Source organism: Canis lupus, chromosome 11, assembly GCF_011100685.1.
Source record: "Canis lupus familiaris isolate Mischka breed German Shepherd chromosome 11, alternate assembly UU_Cfam_GSD_1.0, whole genome shotgun sequence".
Taxonomy (NCBI): Eukaryota; Metazoa; Chordata; class Mammalia; order Carnivora; family Canidae; genus Canis; species Canis lupus.
Window position 1 is genome coordinate 40,654,950 of NC_049232.1, and position 17,895 is coordinate 40,672,844.

A 17,895-nucleotide genomic window follows, 5' to 3' on the forward strand; every position below is an offset into this window, starting at 1 on the left:
ATAGAGTAAAAAATCCTGTAATAATGCTGTATGGTGAGAGATGCTGACCTGTACTTATCATGGTCAGCATTGATTAAGTAACATATAGAACTGACCAAATAATATGTTGGACACCTGAAACCAATATAACATTGTAAGTTAATTATACTTCAATAAAAAATAAATACAAAATAAATGAATGTGGAGGTGCATTCTTCCCCAGAGAGATGAGGCCCTAGGTTTAAAAATATTCTGGAATTCACAGAAACCAACTTTGTAAATCCTGACTATGACATAATAAAAGTCTTGTTCTGCTTGTTAGAGTAACATGTACCAGAGCAATCGCAAGGAATGCCTTTCATTAGCAAACAGCTGTGAGGTTTATCCCAAAAAAGGTGCTGTGCCAAGTCTTCTGCTAGAAACCTGAATGCATTGATTTGCTCTTGTAATACCATGGTAGGTTTGCATTGTCTCTGATGTGTCCATTATGGAAAGTACTAAAAATACATTTCCATATCAAGATAAAATAATTTAGAAAGGGGTTAGGTTTTTCTCACAGAGTAACCAAATGTAGGCAGCTATTATCAGTTTCATTGTAGAAAAGCAACTTGGCTTTAAGAGATTATTTTTCCTCCTTACCTAACCATATCCAACAGATTCCAAAAGATGAATAAAACACACACCACATATTTCTCTTGAACTTCCTCTTGACTGGTGATCACCACAAAGAGGATGATTATTCTCTCGGTGAGCTAACAAAGACACAGCAAAATCAAGAATTAGGATCATCTGTTAAGCATGTAGATAATTTTCTAATTTTACAAACCACAGTTCCTCTTCAAAGGAAGAGTATGCTTTAGCTGGAAAGAGGTATGCTAAACTGTTAACCTGATCTCTGAGAGAGCAGGGCTATGGTTTAATTTCACTTCCTCCCTGGTGTTTTTGTATCCCCCAAATTATATGGAATGAATGAAAACAGAAGAAAACATATATTTTATCTGAATCAGGCTATTTCTCCTGCTATATATGTACACATGTTTTTATTCACTTTGGCAAGCTTTTATTGAATGCCCACTATGTATTCGATGCCAAGGTTGTATATACAGTGAAAGTGTGGTCCTTGCTCCAGAGGATAGCAGTGGTAGGAGAATGAGGGCACAGAATCCCAACACACTGTCAATGATGATAATGCTGTCATTTAAAGTGCTCTGAATGAGAACACAGGTGAAGGAGACACCTGCCTGGGAAAAGGATGCAGAGATTTAGGAAGACAGGCTGGGAGAAGGGGCAGGAGTTTGTCAGGTAAACTGAATAGGAGAAAGGACATCCTAGGTTAGGGAAGCAGGCTAAGTAAAGAGGCAGAAGTGTGAAAATGTGGCTGTACTGGGGAGTAAATAAAACCCCTGGAGGCGAGGGCTGGCAGAAGGTGCAGGGGAAGGAATAATAGGAAATAAAATTGAAAACGTGGTAATGGCTGGGTTGTAAAGGGTTTTGAATGATGGGCCAAGAAATTTTGATTTCATCTAACAGGGAAGCTATTGTAGCTTTTTTTTTTTTTTTTTTTTTTTTTTTGGTTGTGGATGGAGGGGGAAGAGATGTAATATAATCCTAACCTTTATAAGCCAGTGGAAAATGAAAAGAATTCAACATACACATTTTTTTTCCAAGTCAGTAAGCATTTGCAAATCATTGAGAATTCACACACTTATGGCTTAGTGCCAATTACTGACCTCAAAAAAATCAATTCTTCTTTTCCCATCTAAATATAATGTGCCTTCTTAGATTGTATTAATAATGCCCCCTGTACAGTCTGCATTTTTTCATTCCTTTTTTTTTTTTTAATAAAACATTCTACTTTGCTCTCAATGGTCAGAGGAAAATGTGCTTGAGATTGACGGAGCATATTATTGATAAAGGAAAGGGGAGGACTGCTTTATACCTTTCAACAGTTGTCTATGCTTTTGAGGCAAATCAAGAAGAATGGAATAATCTGTGACTTAGAATCATAGGCTGCTAATCCTGGAAAACCACCTAGTGCAGAAAAGCCCCAGATTTGCTAACACTGGGCCACATGATCAAATATGCACATGTATAAGCTATGTCAGCAGGTTTATGACCACAGGAGTGAGTCAAGAGGGTCTTTGCTTGGCTAGGGTAATTAGATAGGATTCAAACCTTAGTTGATCCATAGAGCTATTTACATAGCTGTATTTAGTTTGTCAGTCTTTCTTTACAATGCCCTAATTTCTTTCTTTAATTATATTTACATAATGAAGTATACTTAACTGCAGTTATAATTACCAAATGATCCAAGCTTGCTGTCAAGGACACCTGGCAGCCTTTGAATAAAAGATCTTAGCAAGCAAACAAGTACACAAGAACCACCTAATCTTATGTTTGGTCAGTGCCTGCTAATTAGGAAAATCATCTAATTTTTAATGAAAATCTCAAGATACATCCACATGAATGTGTATATACAACACATATTTCTAACTACTTGGCTGACTAAAGACAGAAAAAAACCTAGATTCATCTTGATAAGATGGATCTCTAGGGTCCACTCTAGATAAACCCAAACCCACCTTTTTACAAATAAAAAATTGGGGAACCAGAGAAGTGACTTTTCCTAGTGGCAGACTTAGAAACATCCATCCCAAGTTTCCTGGTTTCCAGAGTTATAAGGTATCCATGATGTCAAGTGGTCCCTTAACTGACGAGTACTGAGAGGGAAATCTCCTAAAACGGGATGGTGCTGCACAACAGACTTCATCCTATTGAAAATCATCACTTGGTCTGTGGTGTGTTACTCATGTAATCCAAACTGCAGAGAAATTAGCAATCAACATGCTCCCAAACCCCATAAACATACATACATGTGGGTATGGGAGGACCCCTCCTACAATGTCAATTTTTTAAAGATTTTATTTATTCATTTATTTGAGAGAGAGAATGAGAGGGCACAAAATGGGGGAGGAGTAGAGGAAGAAGCAGACTCCTCACTGAGCAGGGAGCCCAAAGCAAGGCCTGATCCCAGAACCCTGGGATCATGACATGAGCTGAAGGCAGACACTTAACCAACTGAGCTACCCAGGTGCCCCCAATATCAATTTAATTAACAAATTGTCTGATGGTTCTTTAACTTGACCATTCAATGGCAATACAATGGGAGAATTTAGGTGGAGCTATTCTCAAATTGAAACAGCCAATATTTATTGGTTACTTTGTATGAGGTTCCATACATATACCATATCTCATTTAATTTCCATAATAACCCTAAGAAATAAGTGTTATTATTTTTTGCTGCCTTTTATAAAGGGCACTGCATTTTGCAAAGTGAAAGTGACTTGCCTGGAGATCTGGAATAGAAATCTAGACGATGTAAATCCCTTGTTCTGAAGCACTAAATACATTTTCCCCTTTGTTATTTTATGGGCTATCTTCATGCCTAATACCCAGGTTATATTCTATTCTTTCAAAAAGTCTGTCTCCAAAAGTTAAATCTTAAAACAAGAACCTCCTTGATATTCTCAACACCAAAAGCACTTTTGAAGAAAAGACTTTTTAAATCTATTCTTTTTTATAATAATTTGACTAGTTATTTGAGCTTTACACTTGTGAGAACTTAGCACTTTGTCATTTTAAACAAATCCTAAGAGAACATGACTAATTACTAACAGTTTTTTAATGTTTTGTGTAGCTCAAGCTAGGTAAAATAAAAATACAATAAAAACCCTATAACTTAGGCCAAATTAAACATTATCTTAATGTGGTCTACTCAGAAGTAACTGAGTAGACCACATGGTAACTATAAAATAAAAATACTTTGCATTTTTATGTTCTATCTGGGAATCTTAAATTCCAAGCTAAGTGGCACCTAAAACTAAGTTGTTATAAATGGCAGCTGGCACTTTAGTTATAAATGATGCAGTTATAAACTATTCCCTCTATGGAGAGAATTTCTAGAGTTAAGTAGCAGAAAAGGAAATTAAGAGAACAATCACATTTACAACTATGCAAAAAAATAACAAAATACCCAGGAGTAAATTTATCCAAGGAGATGAAAGACCTGTACTCCAAAAACTATAAAACACTGATGAAAGAAATTGAAGATGACACATAAATGGAAAGATACTCCATGCTTATGGAATAACCAATAACATTAAAATATCCACACCATCTGAAGCAATCTACAGATATAATGCAATCCCCCAAAAAATGCCAACATTTTTCACAGAACTAGAATTAATAATCCTAAAATTTGTGTGGAATCACAAAAGACCTCAAACAGACAAAGCAACCTTGAAAAAGAAGAACAAAGCTGGTGTTACTATAATCCCAGATTTTAAGATATATGACAAAGCTGTATTAATCAAAACAGTATGGTATTGGCTTGGAAACAGATACAGGGATCAGTGGAACAGAACAGGATAGAGAGCCCAGAAATAAATCCATGCTTACATGGTCAAGTAATTTACAACAAAGAAGGCAAGAATACACAAAAGGGAAAGAGTTTCTTCAACAAATTGTGCTGGGAAAATGGGACAGCTACATTCAAAAGAATGAAACTGGAATACTCTTACACCATACACAAAAATAAACTCAAAATTGGTCAGATACCTAAACATGAGACCTGAAGCCTTAAGAGTTTAGAAGAAAACATAGGCAGTAGTTTCTTTAACATAAGCTATAGAAACATTTTTCTAGATAGGTTTCAGGCAAGAGAAACAGAAGAAAAATTAAACCATTGAGACTACACAAAAATAAAAAAAAAAAAACTTTTGCACAGTGAAGGACGTCATCAACAAAAAGGCAACCTACTGAATGGAAGATGATGGTTGAACTTCTATAATACCAAAAAATAAACCAAATAATATGATTAAGAATAGTCAGGGGACCCAAATAGAAATTTCTCCAGAGACATACAGATGGCTAGCAGACACATGAGAAGATGCTCAACATCATTCATCATCAGGGAAATACATATTAAAACCACAAAGAGATACCACCTTACACCTGTCAGAATGGCTAAAATCAACAACACAGGAAATAAATATTAGTGAGGACATGGAGAAAAAGAGACCTGCAGGTGCCCTCGTCTGCTGATGAAAATACCTGTGGTGCAGCCATTGTGGAAAACAGCATGGAGGTCCCTTAAGAATTAAAAATAGAACCACCATATATGATCCAGCAATTCCACTACTGGGTATTTATCCAAAGAAAACAAAAACACTATTTTTTTTTAAAGATTTTATTTATTTGTTCATGAGAAACACGGGGGGGGGGGCGCAGGCAGACACAGGCAGAGGGAGAAGCAGGCTCCATGCAGGGAGCTCGACGTGGGACTCGATCCTGGGACCCCAGGATCACACCCTGGGCCGAAGGCAGCGCTAAACCACTGAGCCACCTGGGCTGCCCAGAAAACAAAAACACTAATTTGAAAAGATATACATACCCCTATGTTTATTGCCAAGATAAGGAAGCAACCCAAATATCCATCAATTGATGAACAGATAAAGAAGACATATATTATACATACTGGGATTTTTTTAAAAATATTTTTATTTAAACTCAATTTAGTTAGCATATAGCATATTACTAGTTTCAAGGGTAGGATAGAGTGATTGATCAGTTGCATATAATACTCAGTGCTCATTATATCAAATACCCTCTTTAATGCCTATCACCCAGGAACCCTCTTGATATTCTGGAAGACCAGTTTCCAGAAAGAGAATTCAGTCATTGACTTAGTCTCACAAAGGTAGTGGCAAAATAACATCACAAATTACATACTGGTTTTTTTTTTTTTTTTTTTGCCCACTGAAAGCAGCTGGACACCATGCATGTTTTTTTCAAGATATTGTGTATAATCAGCATGATTACTGTGTGAGTAGCTTAGCCACATTCTTAACTTCAGTTTCTTCACTTAGAAATGGGGAAATAGGAAAACCAAGAATGGTTACACAACCTTAGAGTTTGTTTTGTTATTTTAAAACAGAGGCCTCAGAGTCAGATCATAATGAGGAATTCTTCTAATTGTATACACAACTCAAAAGAATGGGGTAGAGAATGAAACTCTGAATGAGATGATAGAGGTTTCCAAAGCCCTTTCTAACACTGGGTCCTTTTGGAAAACTATAGAAAAGATAGCAAATTAATAACACAAATAGAGAACAAATAAAATCACAAAGAGATCTTAAAAAAAAAAAGGGAAGCCAAACAATCACAACAAAGATTAATAGTAGCCCAGCATGAAAAGGGAGCTGTCTTCCCTAATGTGGTGAATCCCTGACTTGTTATCCCTGCCAACAAAAAAGACTTAAAAATCACTTGGGCCCCCTTAACAGTAGTCACTGAAAACTTACTTTGTTTTGTTTTGAAGATTTTATTTATTTTTGCAAGAGAGGGAGAATGAGCACAAGGATGGGGGTGGGGGTGGGAGAAGCAGACCCCCTGCTGAGCAGGGAGCCCAATGCAGGACTCAATCCCAGGACCCTGGAATCATGACTGGACTGAAGGCAGACACTTACCTGACTGAGCCACCCAGGTGCCCTTGCAAACTCACTTTAAAGATTCAATGTATTCTTGCCATTATTATTATAAATTACCAAACCATGATATAGTTTGATTACAGTGATCATAGTTCTTTTTTTTTTTAATTTTTATTTATTTATGATAGTCACAGAGAGAGAGAGAGAGAGGCAGAGACACAGGCAGAGGGAGAAGCAGGCTCCATGCACCGGGAGCCTGATGTGGGATTCGATCCCGGGTCTCCAGGATCGCGCCCTGGGCCAAAGGCAGGCGCCAAACCGCTGCACCACCCAGGGATCCCAGTGATCATAGTTCTATAAACCATTACATTAATAGTGATTAAAATCACATTTGAATACTCTGGAATTTCTGGAACTCCAAGAAATCAGATTTCTAAGTTGTATAATAATATCTATTACTAGATAAGTCTATGTAATCTTGGAAATCATATAAAACCATTTTCTAGGCATGGCTAAGGTGTTCTATTTTCTTTCTTCCAACTCTGTCCCATTTCTCACTTGAATTCCTTACATTGTCAATAATTAAAATAACAGTACTCTTAATTTTGAAAGTTCTACTGTGAAATTAATATTAGCCATTTAGCCTAAAAAAGGAAAAAACCCAAAAAGTATACCTAAAGCAAACATGACTTAGAATTTCAATGAATTTGGTCATACTCCAGGAAAAATAATTTCATATGCTAGATTACAATTATCATTCAACCTGGGTGGATAATTCTATTCTCTAAAATCATCATGATGGGATACTGGAACTATAAGCATTTTGGTTGTTAACATGTAATAGACATCAATAAATCTTGTTTCCAAATAATATGCTTCTTCAGGAACAGATATGTACCCCTTTTCATTTTGTAAGGAAATACACTTAAAGGAAGTCCCTCTAGATCTTGGATTGCTGGTTATTCTGTTATTGGGAGTTCAGACTCTAAAATATTACCTTTTTTTTTTTAACATTTGATATTTCAACACTTAAAATGTCTTCATCTGCTAGGAGAGGGAAGATGGCACAGGAGTAGAGGACCTCAGTTTTGTCTGGTCCCAGGAATTCACTATTACATCATTCTGAACACCTATGATCTCAACAGGAGACCTAAAAAAAGAATAGCCGCAACTCTACAAATAGAAAAGCAACCACTTTCTGCAAGGTAGGAGTTGTAGAGAAGTGAATCTGATAAATGGGACAATAGACCAGCAGGGCAGTGGAAGGTGGGGAGCCTCTGGCAGCCTGTTACCAGAAAGTGATAGAGCAGTGGAGCACAAAAATTGAATCTTTTAAAGTCTGCTGTGATGAGGGATATACCTGCCTAAAAGGTGCCCAGGTGGTGAAGTAGTTCCAGATCTTAGGTAGGGCAGTGTAGTCTCAGAATCTTTGGGATCACAGGAAGATCAGGTGCCTGAGTGTGGTTGAGTTCCCAGGCATCAGAGCAGGGAAGCAATAAGTGAGGCCAGGAGTGGGCTCTCAGCTCAAGGTGGCCATAAACCACTAGCCAGGGCTTGATCACATGACTGCTCTCCAAGCAGGGGCCCAGCAAGTGAGAGATACTGTGAGACCTCCCCCACCCCACCACCTCCCCTGGAAGCAGTGGCGCACATGTGTGTGGCAAGATGCTGAGGGTTTTGGGAACTCCAAACAGGGTCACAGGCCAGAGATAGAAATGCTCAGTCACAGACTAAGTAAGTACAGAGTGCAGACGGGGATCAGGTGGCCAGGAATGATTGACTGCTTTTCCCTGAGGGCGCACTGAGGAGTGGGGCCCTCAGCTCTCGGTCTGGGACTAGAGAGTGGGAGGCCACCATTTTCACTGTCAACCTCTAAAGCTGCCCGGAAAGCCTTCAGGGAACAAAAGCCACCGAGAGCAACCCGAGCCGAGTAGTTAGCCTGGTCCCCTGGAAAGGGCAGCGCAATTTCATCCAGGGCAAAGACTCCTGCGAATCAGCACAACAGGCCTTTTCCCCAGAAAATCAGCAAGAACATCTGGCTAAGACCATGTTTACTGATCACAAAGAACTGCAAAATTCCAGTGTTAGGGGAAAGTAGTATCGAGAATTTGTGGGGTTGTTTCTCATGATTCTTTGGTCTTCCAATTTTATTTTTATTCTTCCTTTTCAACTAATTTCTTAAATCAATTCTTTAAGTCTTTTTAAATTTTCATTTCTACAGTTATGTCCTTTCATTGTACTTATTTTTGTATATATATGATTTTTTCTTTTTTCACAATTTTGAGATCTAGTTTCTTCTCACAAGCAGACCAAAATCCACCCAGGATCTAGTGTATTGCTCTGTTCTGTTCATCTGTCTGATTATGTTCTGTCATTCTCTCCTTTTTTTTTTTTTTTTTGGTTTCTGGTTTCTTCTGATTTGTTCAGTGTATATTTCTCTGCGGTTGCTGTTGCTATTTTAGTATTTTATTCTCTTTGTTCATCTATTATTCTCTGGACAGAATGACAAGATGGGAAAACTTACCTCAAAAAAGAGAACAAAAGGCAGTACTGCCTGCCAGGTACCTAATCAATATGGATATAAGATGTTGGAACTAGAGTTCAGAATAATGATTATAAAGATACTAGCTGGGCTTGAAAAAAGTGTAGAAGACACAAGAGAATCTCTTTCTGGAGAAATAAAAGAACTAAAATCTAATCAGGTGGAAATTAAAAGGGCTATTAATGAGAAGCAATAAAAAATGGAGGCTCTGCTAGGATAAATGAGGCAGAAGAGAGAATTAGTGATCTAGAAGACAAAATAATGGAGAATAAAGAAGCTGAGAAAAGGAAAGATAAACAACTACTGAATCACAAGGGGGGAGAATTTGAGAGGTAAATGATACCATAAAATGAAATAATATTAGAATAAGTGAAGTACCAGAAGAAGAAGATGGGGGGGGGAGAGGGTGAGGGAGAGAGAGAGAGAGAATGAATAGCAGAAGGTATATTGGAGCAAATTACAACTGCAAATTTCCCTATTCTGGGGAAGGAAATAAACATCCAAGTCCAAGAGGCACAAAGAACCCCCCTCAAAAATCAATAAAATAGATCAATACCCTAATATTTAGTAATGAAGCTTGTAAATTATGGAGACAAAGAAAAAATCCTGAAAGCAGCTTGGGACAGAAGGACTGTAACCTACAAGGGTAGAAACATAAGATTGGCAGCACACCTATCCACAGAGACCTGGCAGGCCAGAAAGGACTAGCATGATATATTCAGGGTGCTAAGTGAGAAAAATATGCAGACAAGGATACTTTATCCAGCAAGGCTGTCATTCAGAATAGAAGGAGAGATAAAGAGCTTCCAGGACAAACAGAAACTAAAAGAATTTGTCATCACTAAACCAGCCCTCCAAGAAATATTAATGGGGATCCATTAAGTGAAGAGACAGCTCAAAAGTAACATAGAACATAAGGACAGAGACAATATACAAAAACAGTAACTTTATAGGTAATACACTGGCACTAAATTCATATCTTTCAATAGTTACTCTGAATGTAAATGGGCTAAATGCCCCAATCAAAAGATACAGGGTCTCAGATTGATAAAAAAAAAAAAATAAAATAGCAAGATCCACTGATACACTGTCTATAAGAGATTCATTTTAGACCCAAAATACCTCCATATTGAAAGTGAGGGGCTGGAAAACCATTTGGCACACTAATGGACATCAAAAGAAAGCTGGAGTGGCAATCCTTATATTAGACAAATTAGATTTTAAACCAAAGACTGTAATAAGAGATGAGGAAGGACACTATATCATAATTAAAGGGTCTATCCAAAAAGATCTAACAGTTGTAAATATTTATGCCCTAACATGGGAGGAGCCAATTATAGAAATAAACAACAAAATTAAAGAAATACATTGATAATAATGAAATAACAGTAGGGGACTTTAACACCCTACTCATAGCAATGGACAGATCATCTAAGCAGAAGATCAACAAGGAAACAAGGGCTTTGAATAACATACTGGACCAGATGGACTTCACAGATAAATTCAGAACATTCCATCCTAAACCAACAAATTACACATTCTTCTCGAGTGCACATGGAACATTCTCCAGAATAGATCACATACTGAGTCACAAATCAGGTCTCAACTGGTATCAAAAGATTGGGATTGTTGTCTGTAGAATTTCTGACCACAATGCTTTGAAGGTAGAACTCAATCACAAGAGGAAATTTGGAAAGAGCTCAAATACATGGAGGCTAAAAAACATCCTACTAAAGAATGAATGGGTCAACCAGGAAATTAATGAAGAATTTTAAAAATTCACAGAAGCAAATGAAAATGAAAACACAAGCTTTGCACAGTGGCAGTATCATAGCCAATGAGGTTTATTCGAGGCACGATTATTGCTAATTGAAAATGAAAACACAACTCTTCAAAACCTTGGGATACAGCAGAGGTGGTCCTAAGAGGGAAGCATATAGCAATACAAGCCTTTCTCAAGAAGTAAGAAAGATCTCAAATACACAGTCTAACCTTACACCTAAAGGAGCTGGAGAAAGAACAGCAAATAAAGCCTAAACTCAGCAGATAAAGAGAATTAATTAGGATTATAGCAGAAATCAACTCAGCAACTGCACTACTAGGTATTTACCCCAAAGACACAAATGTAGTGATCCAAAGAGGCACCCGCACTCCAATGTTTATAACAGCAATGTCCATAATTGCCAAACTATGGAAAGAGCCCAGATGTCCATCGAAGATGAATGGATAAAGAAGATATAGTACATATGTACAATGGAATATTACTTAGCCATCAAAAAATGAAATCTGACCATTTGCAACAAAGTGGATGGAATGAGGATATTATGCTAAGCAAAATAAGTCAAGCAAAGAAAGATGATCATATGATCTCACTCACATGAAATTTAAGAAACAAAACAGGATCATAGAGGAAGTAAGGAGAAAATGAAACAATATGAAGTCAAAAAGGGAGATAAAACATAAGAGACTCTTAATCATAAAAAACAAACTGAGGGTTGCTGGAGGGGAGGGAGGTTGGGGGATGCATAACTGGGTGGGCATGTGATACAACGAGCACTGGGTTTTATAGAAGACAGATAAATCACTGAACTCTAACTCTGAAACTAATAATACACTACATGTTAACTGAATTTAAATCAATTTAAAATATAGGAACATATTCAGGGTACCTGGTGGCTCAGTTGGTTAACTGATTGCCTTTGGCTCAGGTCATTATCTCCAGGCCCTGGGATCCAGCCCGATGTCCGGCTTCCTACTCTGTGGAGAGTCTACTTCTTCCTCTCCCTCTCTCTCTGCCCTTCCCCCTCACCACTCATGCAAGCACACACTCTCACTCTCTCTCTTAAATAAATCTTTTAAAAAAAAACAAAGGAACATGGTCATCTAGGGCTACAGACATGGTACAGGAAATAAATCATAGCTAAGATAATAGTAATAGATATTGTATTCTAACTAAACGCTAGGAACTTATCTCGCCCATTTTTTTTCAGTTACTCCACGAGATATGTGTTATTTTCACATCACATGAGAAATTGAGGTCCAGAACAATTTCTATGTTTAAATTCATATAACTAGCTTCTACTCCTGAAACTAATTTTACACTATCTGTTAACTAGAACTTAAATTAAAAACTTGAAATTAAAAAAAAGGTTCAGGGATCCCTGAGTGGCGCAGCAGTTTGGCGCCTGCCTTTGGCCCAGGGCGCAACCCTAGAGACCCGGGATCGAGTCCCACGTCGGGCTCCCTCTGCCTGTGTCTCTGCCTCTCTCTCTCTCTCTCTGTGTGACTATCATAAATAAAGAAAAATTAAAAAAAATAAAATAAAAAAATAAAAAGAAGGTTCATACAACTAGTAGTTAGAACTGGGATCTGAATCCAGGTCTATAGATTCAAGTCTATGATTAGACGCTGTATTAAACATGAATGATCCCTTCTTTCCATTTGTAAAAGTGGTAGAAAGAACAAGAAATGGCTGAGTATTCTATTCTTTGGCTATGGATGAAGGAAACTTTTAAATTTTTTTGATAATTTGATTTTTAAAAAAATTTTATTTGAGAGAGAGAAAGCACACGCAGGGGAGGGGAGAAGAAGGACAGAAGGAGAGGGAGAAGCAGATTTCCTGCTGAGCAGGGAGTGGGCTTCATCCCAGGACCCCATATGATCATGACCTGAGCTGAAGGCAGACGCTTAACTAACTAAGCCACCTACGTACCCCTGGACCATTTACTCTTGGCCAGATATTTTGTGTGGTGTCCTTCCCCCAAAACAGCTCGATAACTATGGATGATATGATCACACAGTGATAGTTAGAGGAGCCAGGCATCAAACCCAAGTCTGAATGACCAATTCCATGACTCTCCTCCATCATCCTACAGTGCCCAGCACAGTGGCACACTGAGAGTGAGAACTGGCTATGAAATCTGCCCCTAAGAGAGGATCACCACAGTGCTGTACAGAGCAACAGCATCATTGGCCTGATGGCAATGGCTAGTCCAACTGGCTAGTCTAACTGTCCAGTGCCTCAGAATGAAGTTGTTTTTTTCATAGAATTCTTTTTTTAAAAAGATTTTATTTATTTATTCATGAGAGACACAGAGAGAGAGGCAGACACATAGACAGAGGGACAAGCAGGCTCCCCGCAGGGAGCCCAATGTGGGACTCACTCGATCCCAGGACCCTGGGATCATAACTGGAACCAAAAGCAGATGCTCAACCACTGAGCCACCCAGGTGTCCCTTTTCATGGAATTCTTATTAGTGACTTGAGTTGCAAGTTTTCAGGGGTTGACTTTTTAACTGCTAACTTTATGTCAAGAGAGGATAAAACAGAACAAAGTATAAAACAGATTCTATAATACTGATAATGTGATTAAAACCTGCAGAACCATGCTCCTAGAAGAATTACTATCATTAAAATATCCATACTACCCAAAGGAAACTACAGACTTAATGCAAACCCTATAAAAAATACCACAAGCATTTTCACAGAACTAGAACAAATAAACCTAAAATTTGTATAGAACCACAAAAGACCTCAAATAGACTAAGTAATCTTGAGAGAGAACCATACAGTAAAGATATTACAACTCCAGATTTCAATATCTATGACAAAGCTGGAATAATCAAAACAGTATGGTACTGGCACAAAATAGACACATCAATGGAACAGAATAGAGAGCCCAGAATAAAACCCATGATTATGTGGTCAATTAATCTTCAACAAAGGAGGCAGGAATATCCAATGGAGAAAAAGACAGTCTCTTCAACAAATGATGTTGAGAAAAATGGGACAGCTACATGCAAAAGAATGAAATTGGACCACTTTCTTACACAAAAACAAACTCAGAGTGGATTTAAGACCTAAATGTGAGACCCGAAACCATTAAACTCCTAAAAGAAAACATTGGCAGTAATCTCTTGGACACCAGCCTTAGCAACATATTTATGCTTATCTCTCTTCAGGCAAGAGAAACAAAAACAAAATTAAACCATTGGGACTACACCAAATAAAAAGCTTTTGCAGAGCAAATGAAACTATCAACTAAACAAAAGGGCAACCTAGTGAGTAGGAGAAGATATTTGCATGTGAAATATCTGATAAGGGTTTAATAGCCAAATATATATGAAGCACTTACACAACACCAAAAAAAACAATCCAATAAAAAAATGGGCAGAGGAACTGAACAGGCATTTCTCCAAAGAAACCATACACGTGGCCCATAGACACATGGAAAGATGCTCAACATCACTCATCATCAAGGAAATGCAAATCAAAACAATGAGAACACCTCACAACTGACAGAGAGGCTGGAATCATAGAGACAAGAAATAACAAGTGTTGACAAGGATGTGGAGAAAAGGAAACTGCTGATGGGAATGTAAACTAATGTAGCCACTGGGGAAAACAGTATGGAGGTTCCTTTAAAAAATAAAAATAGAAATATCATATAATCCAGTAAGTTCACTACTAGGTATATACCCATAGAAAACAAAAACACTAACTTGAAAGCATATGTACCCCTCTGTTTATTGTCACATTATTTATAATAGCCAAGGTATGGAGGCAACCCCAAGTGTCCATCCATAGAAGAATGGATAAAGAAGATGTGGTGTGTGTATAGACACACAAGAATGTAACTCAGCCATGAAAAAGAATGAGATCTTGCCATTTACAAGAACATGGATGGAGCTAGAGGGTATTATGCAAAGTGAAATAAGTTAGAGAAAGACAAATACCGTATAATCAACTTATTTGTAGTATCTAAAAAACAAATGAACAAACAAAAAATCCCCAACAGACTCCTTAATACAGGGAACTGCTGGTTGCTAGAGGAGAGATGGTTGTGGGGATGGGCAAAATAAAGGAGATGAATAAGTACAAACCCCTGTTATAAAGTCACAGGAATGAAAACTAGAGCATAGGGAATATAGTTAATAATATTGTGTGTGTGTTTTTAAAGATTATATTTATTTTAGAGAGAGAGATATCAAGAGTGGGAGGGGCAGGAGGAGAGGGAGAGAGAATCTGAAGCAGACTCCCTGTTGAGCATTCAGCCCAGTGCAGGGCTCAATCTCAGGACCCCAAGATCACAACCTGAGCCAAAACCAAGAGTTGGCCACTTAACTGATTGTGCCACCCAGGTGCCCCCAATAATATTGTTTCTTTTTAAAGAACCCCACAAAAACCTACCTGCAGAAACCTAGGCAGCAGATGGTTTGGTTCAATGCCAAGACATATGTGCAGCAACTCCAGGAGGGAAATGGATTGGCAAAGGCGCATCACAAGACCAATAGCATAAAAAGTGTCGACCATGGAATCTGTGTCCAGGGAATTAAAAACAGGTACAGTAAGTAAAAGCTGGGTCACAACCCAAAAATATGCAGGACTTTGAAATAAAAATCATGATTTGCTTCTTTTTTCATTGTATATTTGAGAAATTTCCTAACAGCTACTAAATTATCAAGAATACTATGCAACCAAAGGAAGCACTGCATATTATAGTACATCTTAATTGCTCTTTTTCCAAAAAAGTAAAAATCTGAAAAAGGCGGCCCATGGCGAAAGCTAGTTTTTAATTCTCCATATATATACATATTTTATATATATTATATATATATATATTATAATTCCCCATATATTTTATAAAACAGTCCCACTTAAAGTAACCCAGTATAATCTAGATGATATCAAATGTAAACAGGTTATAGAAGCTGGCATGCTCACATCTTTATCATGGACAAGAAAATGACAAAGATGAGAAAAATAGGATTCCAGAGAAGCTTTACAGAAAGGACATTCATAACGAGGTCATGTTTAATACATCTTATGTGTGTGTAGCATTTGTGTCCTATACACACTTGGTTAGTGCTTTCTGGACCTTTGCTAGAACCTGGGCCTCTGGTGGAGACTTTTGGAGACTGCATTGCAGAAAGCCCATACTGCATGTGGAGAGAACTGAGCTAGGAGGGAAACTATTCCTCTAAATAGGATAAATATCTCACTTTAGATTTTCAAATGAAACCCTGCCATGTTAAGACATCTAGGAAACACTGTTGTCTTTACTACCCAGTGATTACCCTTCTCAACAGCTCTGTGAGGTGAATACTAAAATGATCATCATCCCCGTTTCACAGACAGTTCCCGAGGCCCGGCAGTCGGTGCTCCCACCTGCTGCCCTGTGCTTGCTACAATGGAGCATTATCAGTGACACAGCTCTGTGACCGGGAAGGTAGCAGGTGTTACTACTATTCAGGTGATTAGATCACTACTAAGCTCCTTAATTTATACTTTGACTCAGGAATTGTACTCAGCTCCCATTTACTTGTTTTCAGTCGCTTTTTCAATCTGCTTCCCATATGAATGGTTGTGTTTCTTTAATAAGGTTTCTATAACTGTAACAGTAGGATAATAACTATGATATAAACACACAGCTGACTTAAAGCAATTTTTCCCACTAGAAAGGCCAGGCAGGATAAAAAAGCGTTCGTTGCTTGTGACTCTTGTAGTGAATGACTTGTCTTGTGCCCACAAAGCCCCAGTGAACTTCCAAGGCCTCAAAGTATTGATTTTTTTTTCCCCTATAAACATACAGGAAGTATCCCCCATGCTCATGTTTTCCTCTGCTTGAAGCTTCCCAACATTCATAGCTGAAATTCAAGCCTTGGGTTGTATCTTTGGAGGATGCTGAAGGCAAGAGTTTAACTGCAGATTTGCAGTAAGAAAGAGCAACATAAAATAGTCATGGTACCTCAGAATTAGATTAATGTCCTTATGATACAGAAGGCTGAATTGATGACACAGCATGACCTTTCCTGGATATATTTTAAGCGTTTGTTTCTAGCTGAAACCAGCAGTGGCTCAAACTGTCAAGTCACCCAGTGTTTGTAAACTGTGATGACACCCATGTAGGGATGGAATGTGAAAAGAATGTTATTTTGACAGTCACTTAGTGCTTCATCTTTTAAAAATTGAAATGCTAGTTAAATTTTTTTACTTTTTATTTTTATTTTTATTTTTTTTTTAATTTTTTTACTTTTTAGAAATCTGGAGGAAACTTTTGACTTTAACCATTAATACCAACTACCATATAAACAGTAAATCATCTATAATGTGTGTCATTTACTTAGGAACCCACGACTCCTTACAGGGACCAAATATACAAATATAACCTTGGAGACTATAACAGTTTGTCTTTCACTTATTAGTGGTGTCCAGTTATCTTACTCCTGGGGAATAAAAAAACAAGGGAAGAATTTGGTTAATTCCTCAGCTCTCTGCACAAAATGTTATACTGCAATTTACAGATTTCCTCAAAGCCCATCAAATCGGCTAAGGTTTGCCGCAGAACCAAAAAGGGAGAGTCACACAACACCACCCCAATGCCATGTCTGTGCTTTCAGGACAAACTGCCTAGTCAGAGGGAAGCCAAGTCTCTCTCCCTCATCTCACCTGCCCCCTTCTCCAAAAAAATTTTTGTTTTTGCAAGAAGTAAGGCTCCTGAAAAAATATGGCTACTAAATTTTAGAGCAGCGAAGGATATTAGGTAAAGTTCATAGAAGTGAAAAAATTAATATAAGCAGAACTGGGTGAAAGCAAATATTGAAAGTTAAAAATCCAAAACTGTTTTTTGGAGTTTTACCTTCTCCAAATGAAAAGAATCGGACTGTCATATTGGTAAATATCCATGAGTGGCCACAGAACTGGATTAAGTAGTAGATGAAAAGATAGGTGCTCTTCCTATACCTATAAATATAGGAAAATACCATTAAATGCTTCCTTTCAATAATCTTTTCAGCATTGTACACACATCTTTTAACCTACTAGCCCACCTGAGCAAGAGAAAATTATTCTTTATCAGTCTTTTGTTGTTGTTGTTATCTCTGTAAT

General features: G+C 37.7%; 1 protein-coding gene and 1 pseudogene across 2 annotated transcripts in view; one reads left to right on the plus strand and one right to left on the minus strand.

The window, feature by feature from the left end:
- Nucleotides 1-17,895, minus strand: part of HACD4 (3-hydroxyacyl-CoA dehydratase 4) — a 30,495-nt gene that overhangs the window by 11,073 nt on the left and 1,527 nt on the right. For both annotated transcript variants that reach the window (XM_038552514.1, XM_038552513.1), the window contains exons 2-4: nt 17,648-17,751; nt 15,199-15,326; nt 619-731 (exon numbers count right to left, since the gene is read on the minus strand). In XM_038552514.1, coding sequence (XP_038408442.1) covers nt 619-731; nt 15,199-15,326; nt 17,648-17,678 — 272 coding nt within the window. In that variant the 5' untranslated portion in view covers nt 17,679-17,751. The remainder of the gene's footprint in view (nt 1-618; nt 732-15,198; nt 15,327-17,647; nt 17,752-17,895) is intronic.
- Nucleotides 10,818-10,928, plus strand: LOC119874104 (annotated as a pseudogene).